Genomic DNA, 21,600 nt, shown 5'->3' on the forward strand with positions numbered 1-21,600 from the left:
CGTTCATGTTATGAATTGTCAATAAGTTTACCATTGTATTAACAAAGTACAGGTTCGTGGCTCAATGGGCTACCTTTGTTGGCATGTGTAATTTTAGGCAAGACATTTTACCGTAATTACTTCAAGAATTGGTAAGTACGTGACGTATGGTTGAGAATGGTTTACTAACTTGTGTTTCTGCAGGTGAACAAGTCAGCATTTCTATTCTTGCATCTGGTCGGACTTTTTGTCCTCACTGAAGCTACTAATGTGTTCTGTTGACAGTGAAGTGTGTATGAATACTTTGTCTGTTATGTAATAAGATACCTATGTTATAACTTTACAGTGAGCATTAGGTATAGAAATACACCATGTGTGTCTGGTGTATAAGAAGACACCCATGTTACAACTAAACAGTGAACATGAGGTGTATGAATACACCATGTGTGTCTGGTGTATAAGAAGACACCCATGTTAAAACTCAACAGTGAGCATGAGGTGTATGAATACATCATGTATGTCTGGTGTATAAGAAGACACCGATGTTAGAACTTAACAGTAAGCATGAGGTGTATGAATACATCATTTGTGTCTGGTGTATAAGAAGACACGCATGTTATAACTCGACAGTGTGCATGAGGTGTATGAATACACCAAGTATGTCTGGTGTATAAGAAGACACCTATTTTAAAACTCAACAGTGAGCATGAGGTGTATAAATACACCATATGTGTTTGTAAGAAGACACCTATGCTATAATTTGACAGTGAGCATAGTGTAGGAAAAGGCAGTTAATTCATTATACAGAAGCATTATTACTGTCAAATATATATAACAACCATCGTCCAGTTAAGAAAAAAAGGCTTTAAATAGCATTTAGTCATATCAGCCTCTTGATCTAAACAAATTCACTCTTTAAAGCAAACATTCGTTTTGATGTAAGAACCTGTAACATTGCATTCGGCGTTATGAAATACTTCGGCAATTTTCCACTTTCTGTACTGAGACCGCGTATTGCCTTTCAACTAAATGTAAATATTTTTGAACTGTAAGCGTGTTTTAACAAATGTTTTTGTAGCTATATCCTGTCTTTTTGTTTAAAATATTTCTAAATCTTCGCTACCGTAATCGAAGAGATAAAATAAAAGTTTTTTTAGTAGGGTGGGGAAAACGAGACACTTTTATCACCTAATTAAAAAAAAAACTAAACGTGTTTTAAACAATTAACAACGGTCTATGGAACTTGTGAGGATACGGTTTCTATAATGTTTTGAATGTTCTTTGTTTACTACCAAATGAGACAAGAAAATAAAAATGGCCCATCTCCCTCCACCAGCTGACTATAGTATTTTTATAAGACCAATTGAGCGTGTTATATAACGTCCGTGCGTGTAGAATTATACATTCGTTTTACAGTGCATACAGTAACAAAAAACAGGCATTATATGCATGTAATTACATTTACAAAAATACATTTAGAATAAATAGCGCATATATGACCGGTAATTTTTACACTTTATAAATGACCAATTGGTCTCAGCAATTGCAATTTTTACACTTCAAGTGACGAATTGTTTCGAGAAATTGCGTGTTTTGTCAAGGGTAAGTGTGTTTGTCAAGGGTACGCACGGCAACAATAATGGCAGCAACGAGCTTCGAACTCGTTATCTCTGGTATAAAGGCGAGCGCCTTAACCGCATATTTCGCATCCATTAGCTTGCGATTTGCATATACTTTAGTTACTTTGGCTTATTTTCTCTTATTCTTTTTCACAACTGCAGCGTAAATATCATTTGTTGGAAGCTTGATGCTGTTGTCAGTTTCGCTTGTATCGTTTTTGGAGCAATCATACACCACTTCTTCAGCAAGAAATTTAACATCTGGGACCGCATAGCTTGCAGGGGTATCGGCACAACTGTATACAGGATCTACTTTGTCAGCTTCTTCGTATAGATCTTGAATTGGTTCAGCAGATGTTCCGTACAATACGTTGTCAACCACAACTGGACTATCGCCTAAATAATATTTTTAATATTGCAAATGAATGAATGTGACTTATCTTTGCGTGGCCGAAAAACAGTCATTATAACACGCGTGTTTTGTTTCATACACTTCGTGCCAGCCTACAATTTACCATGATTGTTACTTTGTGGGTGATTTGTTGTTTTATTAGGTACGGCTGACAATTTAGACAACCAATTAGTGACCACTGGGTTGAATCAATTGTGTCGCCGAAGGACACACACGCCCACAGTGGTAGCAGCGACGGGTCTTCAACCCAATACCTCTGGGCTAGATGCAGGAGCGCTAACCGTTTGTAACACGACACCGGAGACCATCGAGTGACATAAACAAGTATTTTTTAAAAGTAAAAAAAATTATAAATTCAATTCTGTTATCGTAATCTATTCGTTTCGAATGATATTTCGTACCAGGCGCTAGAACTTTTTTACCTTCTTCCGAACTAAAATTTCTCTTGTTGACGTCATCAGTCGTTGTCAGTCTGTTGTTCCTGTAAAACGAGAATACCATGGTTATACATTGTAGAATGAATGAATGAATGAAATTTATTTCGTCTCTTCGGTCACGATAACAAAGAACAAGTGAGTTTACAAAAGCGAAAAGACGGGTAGTAACGGTAAAACAACAGCTGTTAAAACACGCTCATTGATAAAAAAAATGAGATAGAAATAATGTTTTGAATAAAAAATTGTGACTACAGACAATACAACGTAGAAATTAAATAAATTAAACATGTAGTAGGGTGGGGAAAGATGGGACACCTTTTCAATCTATTTTCTCCTCCAATTTGGTAGTAAACAAACATTCAACGATTTTTTATAAGTTTATCTTCACGGCTCCCACAGATCGTTGTTAATTGTTTAAAACACGATCAAGATATTTGGTTCTTATGTGTGAAAGGTGTCCCATCTTTCCCCACCCTACTATATTAAAGTTCTAACTGGAAGATACAGCATATACACGCTTAGATCGATACAAGTCCTATCTATTAACGTTCTTATACATCGTATGCATGCTTATATAAACACAAATCCTATATAACATTCCAAATTTATTTGCATGTTTAGACCAATACAAATCCTATCTAAATAGTGCGTGGGTCTGAATCATCAATTTAATAGCTAGGTCAAATTAGCGTGGGTTTATTAAAGCTTCGTTTTAACAAGTGTTATCCTTAATCTTTGTAATATTTTGTCCGTTTGATCAATAATTGAAGGAATTAATGTAACTTTTTTATCCTCGCGTTGCCGGAAAAATACAGTCGTTTAAACATGTCTTCTGTTTCATACACCTCGTGCCAGCTTATACGAGTTACCAAGTATATGTTACTTTTATATTATCAATTCAATGTAACGTTTTATTATTAAGTACATAATCTAACCTGTAATACTTGATGTAGATTATTCCACAAATTACAAGGACAACTATTGCTCCAACACCGATCATTGCGTAACCAACCACGCTCGTACCGCTCGTGTCGCTCGTAGGTGCTTTATTCACTGTTGCAGTGTTATCTATATGGGGAATATTATAAACAATGGGACCGAATGTAATGGTAGAAAAATTGGTAGCTGTATTGGTAACTTATTTTGTGAACAAACATTTTAAAATCTTTAAATGACTCTCACTGCGCATAAAAGTTAAATTAATATATAGTAGGGTGGGGGAAGATGGGACATCTTTTCATTCCATTTTCTCGTCGCATTTTGTAGTAAACAAAGAATATTCAAAAAATTATTAAACCGTTTGCTCACAACTCCCGTAGACCGTTGTTAATTGTTTAAAACACAATCAGGATATTTGGATATTATGTGCTAAAGGTGTCCCGTATTCCCCCACCCTACTATAATTAAACTTAGGTGTCTAGATACTGTAGAGTAAGATGGGGCACCTTTAGTACATACTATCTAAACATTCTAATCGCGTTTTAAACAATTAACAACGGTTTATAAGAGTCGTGAGAATACAGTTTTATAATTCTTTAAATGTTCTTTGTTTACTACCAAGTGAGACGAAAAGATAGATTGGAAAGGTGTCTCATCTTTTCCCACCATACTATGTTTAACAAAATGGTTTCTAAGATCTTAGTTGATGTTTTAATTAATAAAATTACTGTTTTTTTACGCACCTGTAGAAGAATTGTTCGTAGATGTTATAATCGTTTCGGTTGTTGTTATTCCTTTTGAAGTCATACCTTCTGTTGTTATTTGTTTAGTTGTAACAGTTGTAGTAGTTGTAGGAGCTGTAGTAGTTGTTGTTGTTGTTGTTGGAGCTATTGTTGTGGGCAGGTTTCCTGTAATGATGGATTATTGCAGTTTAAAAATTATTCCAATTTTGTACAAAAATAAAGTCGTTTGGCTATCCTGGGAAATTATGTAATAATACCTTAATTTGTTTCATTGGTTTTGGTAGCAAAGATTTGGGTAAATCTTGAACAAAAAACAAAACAACAGTTGTCAAATCACGCTTATAGTTAAAAACATATTTACATTAAATTGGAAGAAAATAAACGTGGTCGCTAGACCTAGTCGCTTCACACGACATTTCTTCTAATAGAAACATAAGTCTGCGTAAAGGCTTGTACATTGTTAAACAAGTGCATTACTGTAATACACAAGAACTTAGACCCAAGAATAAATACGAAGTAATAAATGTGTAAATATAAATACGTAAAAACAAAGATATATATCGTAGTTGCAACAATGTTAATCAATGTAGAGCTTACTTTGACAAATATAACGATGTGCACTACTGCACCGTTCAATCTTCCATTTATATAAAACATTTAAAGCAGCGTGAAATCCCATGGTAACACAAAGTTTCCTTGAGTCGTAGATGTCATCAGTGGCATCCCAATAAGTGAAGACCGATGTATTAGTTGTTGTATCATCCGACCATTGCAATGTATTTGAACTGGTACGACTCAAACCAATGTAGAATGAATATGGCGCAACTAAAACGTAAAATACAATTATTTCCATTAAACGGGTGTATACTCTATACAAGCATAATGAATGCTTACCTGTTAACTTTGTGGGATCGATATTCTTGACGAGAAAATCTTGAACTCGTTGAGATTTAACAACAGCTAGAATGGCATTCATTGCTTTACAACCTTTCTTTGCTTTATCAACTCTATAAACTACTGTATACTCAATGTAATATTCGATGCCATCAAGTTGATGCCAACTACCAGTGGTTGATGTTACGACGATCAAATTTAACAGAATCAAAACGATCAGCATTGTTTGACTAACTATTACTTTGTATCTTTTGGTATAATTAAATAAATTCATGTGATAACTATTTTAATAAGTTTCATATACTATGCGGTTGGTGCGCCTTTGCCTTATTAGCGCATGTGTCTTTGGCCAAACACTAAACGGCAATTGCTCTAAGCCAGTGGTCACTAATCGGTTGTCTAAATTGTAAGCTTACATTATAATAAAGTGGGCGAGATGGGACACTTTTGATTACCTTTTCTCGTCCCTTTTGTTAGTAAACAAATAATATTCAAAGAAAAAAAAACGTATCCTCATAAATCCGTATGATTCCCATAGGGCATAGACTGTTGATAATTGTTTAAAACACGATCAGTATATTTGGAAATTAAGTGCTAAAGGTGTCCCGTTCTCCACCACCCTACTTTATGTACAACTATATCTAATAAGCACATTATAACATAGCGTCTAGCAGCCAACTACAAAGTAGCGCAAAACACATAGTAGTATGGTAATACACACAAACTAAGTAATACACACAATTATGTAACGCATATTACTTCCTCATTGTAACTGCAATCTATACTAGCTATAGCATTACACTCGAATTGCCTAACACGCCTACGAGGAATTCAGTACAACCCACACATGATGTAATATTGCCCGGTGCTGTGACGCAACTTAGGTAGACCTAATCAAAACGGAAGTTTGGAAAGTTTTCGATCATTTATTATATATGTTTGTAAGTTATAGTTACACTTTGACGAGTGTATAGCAAAGCACGTTGGTAAGATGGGACACCTTTTGCATATGAATGAATAAACGAATGAAACTTACTTTATCCTCGCGTGGTAGAAAAACGACAGTCGTTATCACATGGGTTTAACACCTCGTGCCAGCTTGTACGAGTTACCATAAATGTTACTTTGTGGGTGATATAAAATCTAAATATCCTGTATCTTAAACAAACACCAACGGTCTATAGGAGTCTTCAGGATACAGTTGTATATTTCTTCGAAGGTTCTTTGTTTACTACTAAATGAGTCCGAGAAAATAGAATGAAATGTTGTCCTATCTTCCACAACCCTACTATATGCCTAAATAATGTACAACGTTTAATACACAGAAATAGGACAATTTCGGCAAAGAAAATAATAAAATACACACATATGTGCGTTTCTAGGTTATTTTATCAGTAAGCATGTATGTTGAGTGACTATATATTATGCAGTGTCACACTTGTTTTAACCGTGAAATAAAATATATATTTTACATGTTGTTTTACTTCTTTAATGTCTTTTTCTTTTTTACAACTTGAGCGTAAACATCTTCTATTGGATCCTCACGGCTGTTGTCGTCTGTTTCGTTTTGATCATTATCTGTGCTTGCATTGTCTGGAGTGCAATCATACACCCCTGCTTTAGAATCCAATTCCACATTTGGGACCACATAGCTTGCAGAGGCATCGGCGCAACTGTACACAGGATCTACTTTGTCGGCTTCTTCGTATAGATCTTGAGTTGGTTCAGCAGATGTTCCGTACAATACATTGTCAACCACAACTGGACCATTGTCTGAATTGTGTATGTAGATTTAACATAAAGGGATATCGGTGATAGACCATAAGGGGCACGGGTTGTATAAAACACACCACCCGTGTTATAACGACTACCCATGTCTCGCCGCGCGAAGATTAATCAGCCATATTCATGACTTGCTTATTATTATTTTATCATTTTGTATAGGCCATTTGTCAAAAAAAAATAACCCTTGTTTTATTTTTGTGATTGTTATGATTTTGATTTTCGTGATGGGTACGGTATATTGAATAGAATATGGGGCACTTTTTAACTCTATTTTCTCGTCCCATTTAGTAGTAAACAAAGAACATTCAAAGAAATATAAAACTAAGTCCCCACGACTACCATAGACCGTTGTTAATTGTTTAAAACACGATCAGGATATTTAGATATTTTGTGCTAAAGTTGTCCCATCTTCCCCCACCCTACTATATGGTATAAGCGTTGGACGTGGGATATGAAAACACAAACGATGTTTTTCCATTCTTACTTTCTTACCTTCCTCAGAACCAGAGTTTCTCTTGTTGACGTCATCGGTCGTAGGTTTGTTGTTTCTGTAAGACGAGATTAAAATGCTTATATATCGTATGTATGCTTATACATCGTATGTATGCTTATACATCGTATACCTACATGCTTATACATCGTATGCTTGCTTAGATTAATACAAGTCCTATCTAAACAGCGTGTGGATTGGAACGATCCGTCTGACTTGTAGCTTTAATTAGCGTGGGTTTAATAAAGTTTCGATTTAACAAGTGTTATCTTTACTGCTCGTAATTTGACGCTTGATTTTTTTGTTACTTCCTTGACGAAATCACTTTATATTAAATAAGACTAACCTGTAACACTTGATGTAGATTATTCCACAAATTATAAGGACAACTATTGCTCCAACACCGATCATTGCATAAACCACCACGTTTGTACCGCGTGGGGCTGCTTTATTTACTACAGAAGAGTTGTTTTCTATAATCAAATACGAAAAAACATGTAAAGTTACTAGACACCAAATCAGTGATGAAGTAACTTTTTTGTTAACCTAACTCATGATTCGTCCGTCACACAAGTGTGTCAAAAGTATAAAGCGTTTAAAAGGTTTACAATATTATAAAAAAAAATAAAACAGCAAGAATACCGATGTAAAAACAATAATAACGCTGCACTGCTCCATATGCAAAAAATGTTGATTGTTACGTACCAATTGTAACAAAATTGTTCTTTGTAGTCGGTTTAGCTTTGTATTCGGTTGTTGAAACTTGTTTTGAATTCAACAAAACTTTTGTTGTTATCTTTTGTTCTGTTGTAAGAGCTGTAGTAGGTTGTTTTGATGTTGTATGTATGCTTGTTGTTGTGCTTGTTTTTGTAGTTGCTGTAGGTATGTTTCCTGTTGAAATTTTTAAATTTGTTTAAACATCAAATTGTTTAAATTTACTAAGTATTGGTTACAACGTGGTCAAAAATAGAAAATTTACTTTCACAAATATAACGATGGGTCTGGCAACATTTTACAATCTTCCATTTAAATCCATTCAAACCACCGTCCCAACCCATCGTAACGCAAAGTTTATTGGGATCGTAGACGTCATCAGAAACATCCCAATAAGTGAACACCGATGTATCAGTTGTTGTACCATCCGACCATTTTAATGTAGTATCACTGGTACGACTCAATCCAATGTAGAATGAATATGGTAAACCTTTAATAAAACACAAAATTACTTTTTTAAACGTTCGATATATAGTTCTCAATAAAATCTTTAGGTTTACTACATAAAATCCATCAAATTAAACTAAACTTGTAAAAATTTGTAATAACTTCTGCGCATCTAACCCTGATCTTATTTTCATATAGTTAAACATTTCGTGTTTAGCAAAGAACCGTAATGATCTGGTGCTACAAAAATGTAACCAACAAAATTCAAGTCCAACCACTAGGAGTAAGAGAGCTATATATTTCACATAAATTGCATCATCAGTCTCTTATTCAAATTTCTATTTTTTACGTTTTTTTTCTATTTTTTACGTAGCACCAGATCAAACTTGAAAAAAGATATAAAATATACTCCACTGTACGACAGTTTTTATTGTTAATCACAACTTTTACATTAAGTGAATAGAGTATGTTGTAATAACTAACCTGTTAATTTAGAGTTGTCAATATTTCTTACGAGAAAATCTTGAATTCGTTTGGATTTAACAACAGCTAGAATGGCGTCCATTGCTTTACAACCTTTCTTTGCATTATCGACTCCAATAACTGCTGTATACTCAATGTAATATTCGATGCCATCAAGTTGACGCCAATTACCAGTGGTTGATGTTACGACGATCAAATTTAACAGAATCAAAACGAACAGCATACTTTTGCTAATTCTGTCACAATATAGTTTCTGAAGACCAAACAAAATCATTTGAACACCTTGGTTCTAAGATGCATTACTGGTACGCACTCACGAAATTCAAGTACTAAACTAATACATATACGATATACGCCTTGTAATATACTAACTAAGGAAAGCAGTATAACTTCCGTGTTTTTATAGATATGCAATCCGCACTTGTATAAACATGACGTATTACCTGGCGTAGTTAAAATAATATCTACGTTGCAAGTTACTATAAAACAATAAAGGTGGGATAATTGAAATTAAATATTACATTTCCTGCGTCTAAGAACTGTTAAAAACATTGCATACAAAACATTGACAAACGTTTTTAATTTAAATATTTATCCCAACGTTTTTTTTTATTTTCGATTTATTGTAGGTAACTCTATGTACATTGAAGTAGTAAAGAAGTGCTGTGCAAATAATGTTTTAAACAAACGATTCTTAGTTCATGCATTGAAGATGCTGTAAGCTTGTAATATTGCCATTATTTCCCATTGAATTCTTCGTATGCTGTTTCAGTAACTTTCATGTTTTCGTATTGCTGTTGATCTAGTTAAACAATGGTTCAGTTATTCTTGTAATACAACTTACACATCCAAGTACGTACAACCAGAAGTTGTGGCATATGGAGTATTATGTCCCGATGCTTGCGTCATATCCATGTTATCCTTTACGTCACAGGTTCTTACGGTTGATTGAATCAGTCTGGAGGGTTTTTTACAGTAAAAAAAAACACAATTATTCTGAAATAATTAAATGTTAAAACAGTTGAATGTTATTTACCTTTTCCACAAGTACAGCACAAGTGCTAACATGAATACAAGACTTGTAGATAACATTGCAATAACGGGTAAAACCCACGATGGTGTCTTATCCAAGTCAGCATGTTGAGGACAGTCTGTTAATGCAATATACAAATTGTAACTTAGAACTTGTAACTTCAACATATAATATGAATACACCAAACATAGTCATTTAGATTTATATAAACAAAATACTACAGTCATATTTTAAACTGACTTGCTTTTGTCACCATTGAAATATCTTCTATCTTGTTAGTTGTATCAGCAATATGAATAGTTGTTGATTCTTCATTTGAAGCAAGCAAAGTATTCGTTTTTATTGTGAATGCGAATGCTGTTGTTGCTGCTTTCGTGGTCGTTGTTAACGTTAATGCATTTGTATTTCCTGCAATATACACAGAGATATAGTCCTACTGTGGCGGAAGATTCGACTCCTTCAGCACACAGTATCCCGTGTTTCATGATCGCATTTTAATTAATTAACGGCGGTATACGGAGGTCGTAAGGATTTATAATTTTTAAGTGTCCTTTGTTTACTACCAAATAGAACTAGAAAGTAGAAAAAAAGGTTTCCCATCTTCCCCAACCTTATACTATATGTATGTAGTATGGTTATTTAGTTTTATCCTGTTTACATTTTTGTAATACAATTAACAATAAACCATGTGGCCCATTCCTGATATATTACAAGCTTACTTTGACAAATATAACGATGGGTGTCCCAGCATTCAACAATCTTCCATTTGAATCCATTCAAACCACCAGACCAACCCATGGCAACACAAGGTTTCCTGAAATCGTAGTATTTATCAGTGGCATCCCAATAAGTGAAGACCGATGTATTAGTTGTTGTACCATCCGACCATTGTAATGTAGTTGGACCAGTACGACTTAAACCAATGTAGAATGAGTATGGCCAAACTAAATCGTAAAATACAAACTTGTATTTTTAATAAACGGGTGTATACAATATAGTCTCTATACTTCTATAGCATCTTAAATGCTTACCTGTTAAGTTTGTGGTATTGATATTTTTAACAAGAAAATCTTGAATTCGTTGAGATTTAACAACAGCTAGAATGGCGTTCATTGCTTTACAACCTTCCTTTGCTTTATCAACTCCACTAACTGGTGTATACTCAATGTAATATTCGATGCCATCAAGTTGATGCCAACTACCAGTGGTTGGTGTTACGAAAATCAAATTTGACAGAATCAAAACGAACAACATATTGTGGCTAAATCTATTAAAATTTAGTATCTTTAAAACAGACAAACTTATTTAATCGCCTTGAATATGATTTTTAATATTGGTACCAAACTCATGGATACCAACTACTACAATGATAGATAACAGACGTACGGCTTGATGTACGCACTGATACCTATACGATGTACGCCTTGTAATATACTAACTAAGGAAAGCAGTATAACTTCCGTGTTTTTATAGATATGTAATCCGCACTTGTATAAACATGACGTATTACCTGCCGTATAGTTAGAATAATATCTACTTTGCAAGTTGCAATAAAACAATACAACAGTACATTTCCACACAGGGATAACCCACGATTGTGTCTTTTAGCACATAATATCCAAATATCCCGATCGTGTTTTAAACAATTAACAACGGTCAATTGGATTCTTGAGGATACAGTTTTATAATACTTTAAATGTTCTTTGTTTACTACTAAAAAACGACAGGAAAATAAAATAAAAAGATGTCCCATCTTACTTATATTAATATTAATAAACCAACTGGCCGTGTTATATGACGATCGTGCGTATAAAATTATACATTCGTTATAAATTGGTCACTGATACAAAAAATGTGTTACGTAATAACATTTTACGCAAATACATATCAAAAGGTTACCGCGTATTGCCGGCAATTTTTACACTTCATAAGTGCCCAATTGGTTTAAGAAATAGCAATAAGTTTTTGCCGAGGATACGTACGGCAACTGTGGCAGCAACGAGCCTCGAACCCATAATCACTGGTATAATGGCGAACGCCTTAAGAATTCATCTTGTATTGATTAGTTTACGATTTGCGTCGTTTTATTCTTCTTTTACTTTGGCTTATTTTCTCTTATTCTTTTCCACAACTGCAGCGTAAATATCATTTGCTGGGAGCTTGATGCTGTTGCCATTTGCGCTTTCATCATTTTTTGAGCAATTATACACCACTTCTTCAGCATGAAATTCAATATTTGGGGAAACATTGCTTGCAGTGACATCGGCGCAACTGTTCACAGGATTTACTTCGTCGGCCTTTTCGCTTAGATCTTGAATTGGTTCGGCAGATGTTCCGGACAATACCGTGTCAACCATAACTGGACTATTGCCTAAATAACGTTTTAATTATTAAAAGTGAATAAATGAATGTAACTTGCTATATCCTCGTGTGGTCAGAAAACGACAATCCTAATAGCGGCGTAATGCTGTTGTTTTTTGGTGTTTTTACGTATGGCTTAGAATTTAGACATCCCATTAATGACACACACGCTCAAAATGCGCTATCAGCGACGAACCTTTAGCCTATTACCTCTCGCTCAACGGCATGTGCGCTAACCAATTGTGACACGGCGCCGGAAATAAATGAATGACATTAAAAAATATATTTTTAAAAGCTTTATGAATTCAATGCCGAATCTGGAATACGAAAGATCGGATTCCTGCTTTCTTACCTTCCTCAGAACCAGAGTTTCTCTTGTTGACGTCATAAGTCGTAGGTTTGTTGTTTCTGTAAGACAAGATTACCATGCTTATACATCGTATGTAACTATGTATGCTTATGTTTAGATTAATAATTCCTATTTATCAGCATGGATGTATATTAGGCTGGGGGAGATAGGACACCTTTTCATTCTATTTTCTCGTCCAATTTGACAATAAAAAAGAACATTCAAAGAATTATAAAAACCGTATCCTTACAACAACCACAAACCGTTTTTAAATGTTTAAAGCACGATCTGGATATTTTGATATTATGTGCCAAAAGTGTCTCATATTTACCCACAGAACTGTACCTCGTATGCATGCTTAGATCAATACAAGTCTTATCTAAACAGTGCGTGGGTCTGAATGATTAATTTGACGCGTAGCTTAAATTAGCGTGGGATTATGAAAGTTTCGCTTTAACAAGTGTTATCTTAACTATTCGTAATATGTTGTTTGTTTGATTACATGAATAAATGAATGAATTAAAGTACCCTAATTTTTTTCCTTACATGGCTGAAAAACCACAGCCGTTAAACACGGGTGTTCTGTTTCATACACCTCGTGTCAGCTTACGAGTTACCAAGTATGTTACTTTTACACCGTTGATTCAATGTAAAGTTTTTTAACTAACCTGCAATACTTGATGTAGATTATTCCACAAATTACAAGGACAACTGTTGCTCCAACACCGATCATTGCATAGCCAACCACACCTACACCGCTCGTTCGGCTTGTGCTGCTCGTTGCGCTCGTACCGTTCGTTCCGCTCGTACCGCTCGTTCCGCTCGTACCGCTCGTACCGCTCGTACCGCTCGTTCCGCTCGTAGCGCTCGTAGGTGCTTTATTCATTGTTGCAGGAGTGTTGTCTATTTGTATGGGTAATATTGTAAACAATAAGAACAAATATATTAAGTGGAATAAATGGTAGTTGTAATGGTAACTTTTTTGAGAACAAAAACTTTAAAAATCATTAAATAACTCCCACTGCTCCTAAAAAGTGAAATATTAAAAACAAACTTTGGTATAAAGTACTGTATAGTAATAAGATGGGACTCCTTTAGCGCATAATATCCAAGTATCCTGATCGCGATTTTAAACAATTAACAACGGTCTATTTTAATGGCTAATGGTACTTTTTACTTACGTACCTGTTGTATGAAAGTTGTTTACAGTTGATCTAATATTTTCGGTTGTTGTTATTCGTTTTGAAGTCAACAAAACTTCTATTGTTATTTGTTCAGTTGTAACAGCTATAGTAGTAGTTGTAGGAGCTGTAGTAGTAGTTGTTGTTGTAGGAGCTATTGTTGTGGGCAGGTTTCCTATTATGATGGATTATCGAAATTAAGAAATATTCCAATTTTGTACAAAAATAAAGTCAACTGGCTCTTTGGGGAAACTATGAAAAGTGACTTTTTTATTTGTCTCTTTGATTACGGTAGCAAAGATTTAGAAATATTTTAAACGAAAAGACTGGATTTTGCGACCAAACGACAGTTGTTAAAACACGCCTACAGTTAAAAACATATTTACAGTTAATTAAAAGAAAATAAGCGTGGTCGCTAGACCTAGCGGACAGACAAGCGATTTATGTTTAATTAAGTTTAACTTCTGGTAGAAACAAAAGTGTGCGTAAAGACACGACTCGTACAATGGGGGTGTAAAAACAAAAGTGTGCGTAAAGACACGACTCGTACAATGGGGGGAGTCGGCTTTAAAGAGCATTGACCCAAAGATTGGGCCCTGATGGAAAAAGAAAAACCTCAAAAATAAATTCCACCTATAGTGCACAGTGAACAGTTTCTGTGGAACACTTGTAGTTGTAAAAGAAGTGCATTACTGTAATACACAAGAAATTAGACACAAGAATAAATACGAGATAATAAATGCGTAAAAATACAATATGAGAAAAGAAAGATATGAACAATAGTGGTATAGAAGTGTTAAATTATATAGAGCTTACTTTGGCAAATATAACGATGTGTACTACTGCACTCTTCAATCTTCCATTTAAATAAAACATTTAATGCAGAGTGGTATCCCATGGTAACACAAGGTTTCCTGGAATCGTAGACGTCATCAGGACCATCCCAATAAGTGAAGACCGATGTATTAGTTGTTGTTCCATCCGACCATTGCAATGTAGTTGAACTGGTACGACTCAAACCAATGTAGAATGAATATGGTCTACCTATTGCTTAGAATACAATCTTATAATTCCAATTAACGGCTTTAAACAGTATAACCTTTACGGGTTAATCAATGCTCACCTGATAAATTTGTGGTATTTATATTTTTGACAAGAAAGTCCTGAATTCGTTGAGATTTAACAGCAGCTAAAATGGCGTTCATTCGTTTACAGCCCGCGATTGCGCCATTTTCACTAATTGCTGTATACTCAAAGTAATATTCGATGCCATCAAGTTGATGCCAATTAGCAGTAGTTGATGTTACGACGATCAAATTTAACAGAATCAAAACAGTCAGCATAATTTTGTGCAACTAACTGTTCCGGTTTATCCCTATCACCTTTATCAGCGTATGTGTCCTTGGGCAAATAATAAACGGCAATTGCTCTAACCCTATGGTCTCTAATAGGTTGTCTAAATTATAAGCTTACATTACATTCAAATATCCAATAATGACATTATACATAGCGTCTAACAGCCAACTACAAAGTAGCGCAAAAACACATAGTGGTATGGTAACACGCACAGACTAAATAATAAACCGAATTATATAACGCATATTACTTCTTTAATGTAACTGCAATCTGCTAGTTATAGCATTACACACGAACTGTCTAACACGCCTTCGAGGAATTTATTACAACCCACACGTGATGTAATGTCGTCCGGTGGCGTGACGCAACTTAGGTATAAACACAAATCAAGTAACATAGGAAATCTGGAAAGTATTATAGCATTTATTACATATGTCAGTAAATTAAAGTTACATTTTGTCGAATGTGTAAAAAAGCATACAGTTCTGTGGAGTAAGATGGGACACCTTTTGCATATAAAATCTAAATATCCTGATCGTGTTTTAAACAATTACCAACGGCCTATGAAAGTCGTACGTGGATACGGTTTTACAATTCTTGGAATGTTCTTTGTTTACTACCAAATGGGGCGAGAAAATAGAATAAAAAGCTGCCCCATTTCCCCCCTACTATATATTCAAATAATGTAAAAAAATTAATACACACAAATAAGACGATTTCTGTAAAAAGATTAATACAATGAAACAAAGATGTTCGTTTTTAGGTTATTTCAATGACAAAGCATGTATGTTGATTGACTACATAAATCAAACAGTGTTACACTTGTTTTAACCTTGAAATAAAGTATATTTTACAGGCTTGTTTTACTTCTTTAATGTCTTTTTCTTTTTCACAACTTGAGCGTAAACATCTTCTATCGAATCCTCACGATTGTTGTCTTCTGTTTCGCTTTGACCATTATCTGTGCTTGCATTGTCTGGTGTGCAATCATACACCGCTGCTTTAGAATCCAATCCCACATTTAGGACCACATAGCTTGCAGAGGCATCGGCACAACTATACACGGGATCTACTTTGTCAGCTTCTTCGTATAGATCTTGAATTGGTTCAGCAGATGTTCCGTACAATACATTGTCAACCACAACTGGACCTTCGCCTACACTGTAAAAAAAGTTCAATCAAATTTCAATCAAATTCAATCAACACCAAATTTTGACGCAAAATTTTTGAATCAAGTGCTTGACGCAATTTTTTAAATCAAATTTACGTCAAAATTTCGCTCGGTTTCAGCGATTTTTTAGCATTAAAATGGGCCGATCTCAATCAAATTTTGATTTAAACTTGATTTGTATGAAAAATTCTACATATATATTTTTGGGGTGAAAAATGTTTATTTTGTGTTTTTTTAATAATTGGCACAGCATACACAAGTTATTATAAACACTGCAGATAAAGTGTTGACTTGGGAAAATTATACGCAATGAAAGACAACAAATAGGAAGGAACATAAAACACAACAAAAGATAGAAAATGTGGTTTATAAACGACTGTCAAAACGTCGTATTCCCAGGGGTATTGCTGAGGCATGAAGCAGTAAAGTTCGCAGATAAGAAATTCTCTCCTTTATTAAACGTTGAACGGACTTCTCCCTCATAAACGTTTCCACTTGACATCATATTCAGTCTGTAATAAAAGCAGCAAGTTAAATGAATAAGTCCACACACCCTTTCCGACAAATGTTTACTTAATACTCACCAATTTGAACTAACGACGTTCTAATTTCCACATTCCCTGTTGACGGTAACTCATTCGTATAAACGATGGTAGTTCGGAAAATCAGTTGTCGTGACGCATAAATCTAAAAACATAAAAGATGGTTTTGTATTTGGATGCTATTAAATAATGCTATGTCCACTTTGTATATAAAAACACAAATGTATACTTAACTTTTATGGTAAGCAACGTGCGCCTGTCATCTTTCTTCAGTAGAGTTGTAATATATGACCCATTTTGAAATCTTATCGTCGGTAGTTGAATTTTATAATGGTGTTGCTTCACATTAGAGTGCTGTTAATTAAACAAAAGATATAGTAAGTGTGTAAGACCATACCGTTGTAAATGGTATTAAAATTGCTCACCTTTAGCTTCTGACGAGTTTTCCTTTCGTGTTTTACTGTGACTTTTATTTAAGACTTACTGACCAATGTTGCGTCTGCATTGTTATTTTTCTCATCTTACTTAAGCGATATTACACCTGATTCCTCTTAGAATTAAGTAACACTTCCACAGTCTAAAGACTTTGTTCAAGACCGTTTAAAATTTGGCGCGCTCCCGCGTGACGTAATAAGGGCGAGAAGAAGTGAGTGACTCTCTCGCGTTGCTCCTCTGAATCAAATTTTGATGCAAGTCCGAGAGCGATTCTCTCGAATCTAGACGTTTGACGCGAATTTGATTCGGTCGAAGCGACTTGATTGAAAAAATGCGCTCAATCAAGCACTTGATTGAGCATTTTGCGTCAAGTTTTTTTAGAGTGTATATATAGCATATATTAATATTACTCACATACGTGGTAACTTGTAAGCGGGCCTGAGGTGTATGAAACTTCTGTATTATGACAACTGTCACCGGCCCGCCGTTCGAAGATGTGTATACGTTGCATTTATTATTTTTTTTATTATTTTATTACAGTCATATTGTAGTAACATGTAAGCGAAAATGAATGTGTATAAAATAAAACACTCGTGTAATAACGAGTATTGTTACTCGTCACACGTGGATAAATGAATGAAATTTATTCGTTGTTGCATATTTGAAAGCGGCTTTTTTTAAAAAAATAATTAAACCCAGAATTGTGGAATGTTAGGATTCTGGTTTTCGTAATGGTTACGATATACTTAATATCAATTTCCGTAACATTTGTACATTTATAAAGAGAAAATATGGAGTGCAGTGCCTTGACGTAAACAAATGATTGCAACGTTAGTAAATTTTTTTGATAGATCCGATTTTTATTTAAACTTTATTAAATATTAAAACACAAATGTTTGGCTTAGGAAGCTTTACAAGTTTTCCAATCGCGACTTTCTTACCTTCTTCAGAACCAGAGTTTTTCTTGTTGACGTTATCAGTCGTAGATTTGTTGTTTCTGCAAGTCAAAATTAATATGCTTATACATCGTATGTTCGCTTATATATCATATACATGCTTATACATTCCACGATTAGATCAATAGAAGTCCCATCTAAACAATGTGTGGTTTAAAACGTTCCATATGACATGTAGCTTTAATTAGCGTGGGTTTAATAAAGTTTCGATTTAACAAGTGTTATCTTTACTCTTCATAATATGACGTTTGTTATTCCTTTTACTTCCTTTGAGGAAATCACTTTACATTAAGTAAGACCAACCTGTAATACTTGATGTAGATTATTCCACAAATTAGAAGGACAATGCTTGCTCCAACACCGATCATGGCATACACCACCGCGCTTTTGCCGCTAGTTGATGCATTATTCATTGTAGCAGAAGTGGCTTATATTCATGTAAAATACAGAGTTATGAATAACGCAGTGGTATAAGTTGGAGCCGCTGTAAATGCTATTTTAAACAATACATCTGTACGCTATTCTTAAGCTGTATAGGTTGGTTATAATAAATTCAAATATACACAAGGTTTACCATAAAAAATAAGTTTTTTTTTCGTAAAGGCGGGTTTAAACTAGCGCCGATGGCTGGCGATTCGAGAGAGTCTAGCGATTTTCTGACGTCACTTCCTATACCGCTAGCGATGCGAGCAACAAAAAATTAATTGGAAACAGTTTTACTATGCCGATCATCGCTAGTGATAAACCGTTTTTGACGCAAAAGTAACATCTTTCGCGAGTACTGTTTCGCTTTACATTAAACCGTGGGATTTTCGAGTTAACATGAATGTAAAATTAAAATATTTTGTTGCAAGAAAAATATATTGTAAATTTAGCGTAAAATTATTAAAAAAAATGCTTTGTTATAGGTGGTTCGTGACTATAGCGTAATTACACGATTATTCTGTAAAATCAAAATAAAATAAAACCAAAATATATGAAGTATAAGCTAAGCTTGCTAAACGAAATTATATCTTTTTATCGCATATTTACGTTATAACGGTAAAATGTAATGTCCAGCTGTCCGCAAAACAGATCAGGTTACCAGGCGATTTTACATTTGTATATAAATCCTTTATCATATTCGCTCCCTACCATCGCCAGCGCTTTTACCGCCCGTAGTGTGAACCCGCCCTAAGTGGAACTTAAAATACACCTTAACGTACTTATTAAAATATACTTGCTTGTTGCAGTTTTTACTACGGTATTGTATTGAGTTGATGTTGCTTGTTTTGATGTTAGCAAAGCTGTGGTTGATTCAGTTGTTGTTAATGCTGCATTTGTTGTTGTAAAATCAGCTGTTGGTGCTGAATTTTCTACAGATAAAACCTAAAAGTTTATAAACAAATATTTTTTTAACATTTATTGAAACAAATTTAACAATTTTATTGTACAGTGTAAAAAAAATAAACTTGTTAACTTTACTTTGACAAATGTAGCGATTGGTCTTCAAACATTTAACAATCTTCCATTTAAATGGCTTCTCCAATGCAAAATCATATCCCATTGTAACGCAAAGTTTTCTAGGATCGTATGCATTGTCACCTTCGTCACCAAGAATTGCCCAATACGTAAAACTTGTTAAATTTAAAATTGTACCATCCGACCATTGCAATGTAGTTTTATTGATGCGACTCAAACCAATTAAGAACGAATATGGCCTTCCTTCAAAATACAATACAATATTACAGTGGGCTCGGGGTGTTTGAAACAGAACAGCGGTGTTATGACGACAGTCCGTCGATGCCGGCCATTCGAGAAGAATAATTGATTCATTTAAACGTACCCGATAGCTTTGTTGTATCGATGTTTTGCACAAGTAAATCTTGAATTCGTTGATATTTAACAACAGCTAGAATGGCGTTCATTGCTTTACAACCTTCCTTTGCTTTATCAACTCCATTAACTGCTGTATACTCAATATAATATTCGATGCCATCAAGTTGATGCCAACTACCATTGGTTGATGTTATGACGATCAAATTTAACAGAATCAAAACGAACAACATACTATTGTTTATTCTGTTAAAATATAGGTATATAGGTAACTTCAGCGTGTTTGGTTCTGAAGACCAAACAAACTATTTGAACACCTTGGATATAAGATGCATTACTGATACCGCACTCACGAAATCCAACTTCTAAACTGATACATATACGATGTACGCCTTGTAATTATCTAAGGAAAGCAGTATAACTTCCGTGTTTTTATAGATATGCAATCCGCACTTCTATAAACATGACGTATTACCTGGCGTAGTTAAAATAATATTTAAGTTGCAAGTTGCATTAAAACAATAAAGGTGGGATAATTTAATTAAAATATTACATTTCCAGCGGCTGGGGACTGTTAAAAACATTGCTTCCAAAAGATTGACAAACGTTTTTCAGATTTAATAATTACTCTGACGTTTTTTTATTAAACCTAAAAATATTGTAATTTAGCATGTTAGAATAACGATGAAAAAAATGTTGTTGTAAATACTTTTTTTTGTAAAATTAAAGTTTTAATTTTGACTTGTAGTGTAAAGTGTAAGCGAATTTTTTTTATTTTTGATCCCCATAAATGAATGAATGTAACTTACTTTATCCTCCCGTAGCCGGAAAACGACAGATGTTATAGCACGGGTGTTCATACTCCTCGTGTCAGCTTACGAGTTACCATGTATTTTACTTTGTGGGTGATTATTTTTTTTCATAAAAAATGTTTTTTTCAGCAAACGTAAATATTTTGGTACTAAGTCAATCCTGGCCTAAGTCCTAGAACCCTTGGAGTGTCATGCTGCGGGACCTCACCCGTATAGAATCGTAAATATGTTAAAAGCAGACAAATCGCGATTTAATTGGAAGTGACGCTATCAGTAAATTGGCACCAATACAAATTGTAATTTGATATTACAAAGGGATTTCTGGCCGAGCTTAGACAGCGGCCAAACAAATTTCACTGTAGTTACCGCACTGACTACAAAGTTTGTTTTTTTTAATTTTACTTATATAGTAGGGTGGGAAGATGGGACATCCTTTCATTCTAGTTTCTCGTCCCATTTAGTATTAAACTAAGAACATTTAAAACATTAATAAATCGGGTCCTCACGACTCACATAGACCGTTGTAAGTTGTTTAAAATACGATCAGGGTATTTAGATATAATGTGCTAAAGGTGCCCCGTGTTCCCCTACACTACTAAATAACAAAAAGTGGAAAATTTCTATAATATTCGCAGGTTAGGGAAACA

General features: G+C 34.4%; 5 protein-coding genes and 1 long non-coding RNA gene across 6 annotated transcripts; all 6 read right to left on the reverse strand.

Moving 5' to 3' along the window:
• Positions 1-1,727: 1,727 nt before the first annotated feature.
• On the reverse strand, positions 1,728-5,268 carry LOC149725698 (uncharacterized). The gene is made up of 6 exons (XM_089891390.1): positions 5,024-5,268; positions 4,727-4,954; positions 4,130-4,294; positions 3,383-3,515; positions 2,433-2,491; positions 1,728-1,994 (listed from the first exon to the last, which is right to left on the reverse strand). The coding sequence occupies exons 1-6, from the start codon at positions 5,244-5,246 to the stop codon at positions 1,729-1,731; spliced, it is 1,074 nt and encodes a 357-aa protein (XP_089747516.1). The 5' UTR covers positions 5,247-5,268; the 3' UTR covers position 1,728.
• Positions 5,269-5,529: 261 nt separating this feature from the next.
• Positions 5,530-7,827, reverse strand: LOC149725699 (uncharacterized). Its single transcript, XM_089891604.1, has 3 exons — positions 7,645-7,827; positions 7,301-7,356; positions 5,530-6,796 (listed from the first exon to the last, which is right to left on the reverse strand). The coding sequence occupies exons 1-3, from the start codon at positions 7,707-7,709 to the stop codon at positions 6,504-6,506; spliced, it is 414 nt and encodes a 137-aa protein (XP_089747730.1). The 5' UTR covers positions 7,710-7,827; the 3' UTR covers positions 5,530-6,503.
• A 1,789-nt stretch (positions 7,828-9,616) lies between these two features.
• Positions 9,617-11,336, reverse strand: LOC149725700 (uncharacterized). The gene is made up of 6 exons (XM_089891558.1): positions 11,007-11,336; positions 10,695-10,919; positions 10,229-10,383; positions 9,979-10,133; positions 9,803-9,900; positions 9,617-9,744 (listed from the first exon to the last, which is right to left on the reverse strand). Exons 1-6 carry the CDS (start codon positions 11,227-11,229, stop codon positions 9,680-9,682), a joined length of 921 nt encoding a protein of 306 aa, XP_089747684.1. The 5' UTR covers positions 11,230-11,336; the 3' UTR covers positions 9,617-9,679.
• Positions 11,337-11,387: 51 nt separating this feature from the next.
• LOC149725701 (uncharacterized) lies at positions 11,388-14,030 on the reverse strand. The gene is made up of 4 exons (XM_089891095.1): positions 13,871-14,030; positions 13,354-13,588; positions 12,689-12,744; positions 11,388-12,346 (listed from the first exon to the last, which is right to left on the reverse strand). The coding sequence occupies exons 2-4, from the start codon at positions 13,569-13,571 to the stop codon at positions 12,081-12,083; spliced, it is 540 nt and encodes a 179-aa protein (XP_089747221.1). The 5' UTR covers positions 13,572-13,588; positions 13,871-14,030; the 3' UTR covers positions 11,388-12,080.
• Positions 14,031-15,484: 1,454 nt separating this feature from the next.
• On the reverse strand, positions 15,485-19,666 carry LOC149725702 (uncharacterized). The gene is made up of 4 exons (XM_089891096.1): positions 19,532-19,666; positions 18,630-18,753; positions 18,312-18,367; positions 15,485-16,378 (listed from the first exon to the last, which is right to left on the reverse strand). The coding sequence occupies exons 2-4, from the start codon at positions 18,737-18,739 to the stop codon at positions 16,086-16,088; spliced, it is 459 nt and encodes a 152-aa protein (XP_089747222.1). The 5' UTR covers positions 18,740-18,753; positions 19,532-19,666; the 3' UTR covers positions 15,485-16,085.
• Positions 16,632-17,763, reverse strand: LOC149725703 (uncharacterized). Its single transcript, XR_016386344.1, has 3 exons — positions 17,361-17,763; positions 16,978-17,289; positions 16,632-16,905 (listed from the first exon to the last, which is right to left on the reverse strand). It is a non-coding gene; the product is annotated as an uncharacterized LOC149725703 (long non-coding RNA).
• Positions 19,667-21,600: the final 1,934 nt, after the last annotated feature.

This window comes from Ciona robusta, chromosome 13 (genome assembly GCF_009617815.1).
Source record: "Ciona robusta chromosome 13, ASM961781v2".
Classification (NCBI taxonomy): domain Eukaryota; kingdom Metazoa; phylum Chordata; class Ascidiacea; order Phlebobranchia; family Cionidae; genus Ciona; species Ciona robusta.

What these genes read in the sequence shown, in the direction of transcription:
- LOC149725698 (XM_089891390.1), bottom strand. Translation starts at nt 5,246, where the DNA reads ATGCTGATCGTTTTGATTCTGTTAAATTTGATCGTCGTAACATCAACC. An exon ending in TACGAACAATTCTTCTACAG is followed by an intron (nt 3,516 to 4,129) that starts GTGCGTAAAAAA and finishes TTCCCCATATAG; the next exon opens with ATAACACTGCAACAGTGAAT. An exon ending in AAATTTTAGTTCGGAAGAAG is followed by an intron (nt 1,995 to 2,432) that starts GTAAAAAAGTTC and finishes AATATTATTTAG; the next exon opens with GCGATAGTCCAGTTGTGGTT.
- LOC149725699 (XM_089891604.1), bottom strand. Translation starts at nt 7,709, where the DNA reads ATGATCGGTGTTGGAGCAATAGTTGTCCTTATAATTTGTGGAATAATC. An exon ending in ATCTACATCAAGTGTTACAG is followed by an intron (nt 7,357 to 7,644) that starts GTTAGTCTTATT and finishes CTCGTCTTACAG; the next exon opens with AAACAACAAACCTACGACCG. An exon ending in AAACTCTGGTTCTGAGGAAG is followed by an intron (nt 6,797 to 7,300) that starts GTAAGAAAGTAA and finishes TACACAATTCAG; the next exon opens with ACAATGGTCCAGTTGTGGTT.
- LOC149725700 (XM_089891558.1), bottom strand. Translation starts at nt 11,229, where the DNA reads ATGTTGTTCGTTTTGATTCTGTCAAATTTGATTTTCGTAACACCAACC. An exon ending in CAATACCACAAACTTAACAG is followed by an intron (nt 10,920 to 11,006) that starts GTAAGCATTTAA and finishes TTTACGATTTAG; the next exon opens with TTTGGCCATACTCATTCTAC. An exon ending in GTGCTGTACTTGTGGAAAAG is followed by an intron (nt 9,901 to 9,978) that starts GTAAATAACATT and finishes AAAACCCTCCAG; the next exon opens with ACTGATTCAATCAACCGTAA.
- LOC149725701 (XM_089891095.1), bottom strand. Translation starts at nt 13,571, where the DNA reads ATGAATAAAGCACCTACGAGCGCTACGAGCGGAACGAGCGGTACGAGC. An exon ending in ATCTACATCAAGTATTGCAG is followed by an intron (nt 12,745 to 13,353) that starts GTTAGTTAAAAA and finishes CTTGTCTTACAG; the next exon opens with AAACAACAAACCTACGACTT. An exon ending in AAACTCTGGTTCTGAGGAAG is followed by an intron (nt 12,347 to 12,688) that starts GTAAGAAAGCAG and finishes AACGTTATTTAG; the next exon opens with GCAATAGTCCAGTTATGGTT.
- LOC149725702 (XM_089891096.1), bottom strand. Translation starts at nt 18,739, where the DNA reads ATGAATAATGCATCAACTAGCGGCAAAAGCGCGGTGGTGTATGCCATG. An exon ending in ATCTACATCAAGTATTACAG is followed by an intron (nt 18,368 to 18,629) that starts GTTGGTCTTACT and finishes TTTGACTTGCAG; the next exon opens with AAACAACAAATCTACGACTG. An exon ending in AAACTCTGGTTCTGAAGAAG is followed by an intron (nt 16,379 to 18,311) that starts GTAAGAAAGTCG and finishes TTTACAGTGTAG; the next exon opens with GCGAAGGTCCAGTTGTGGTT.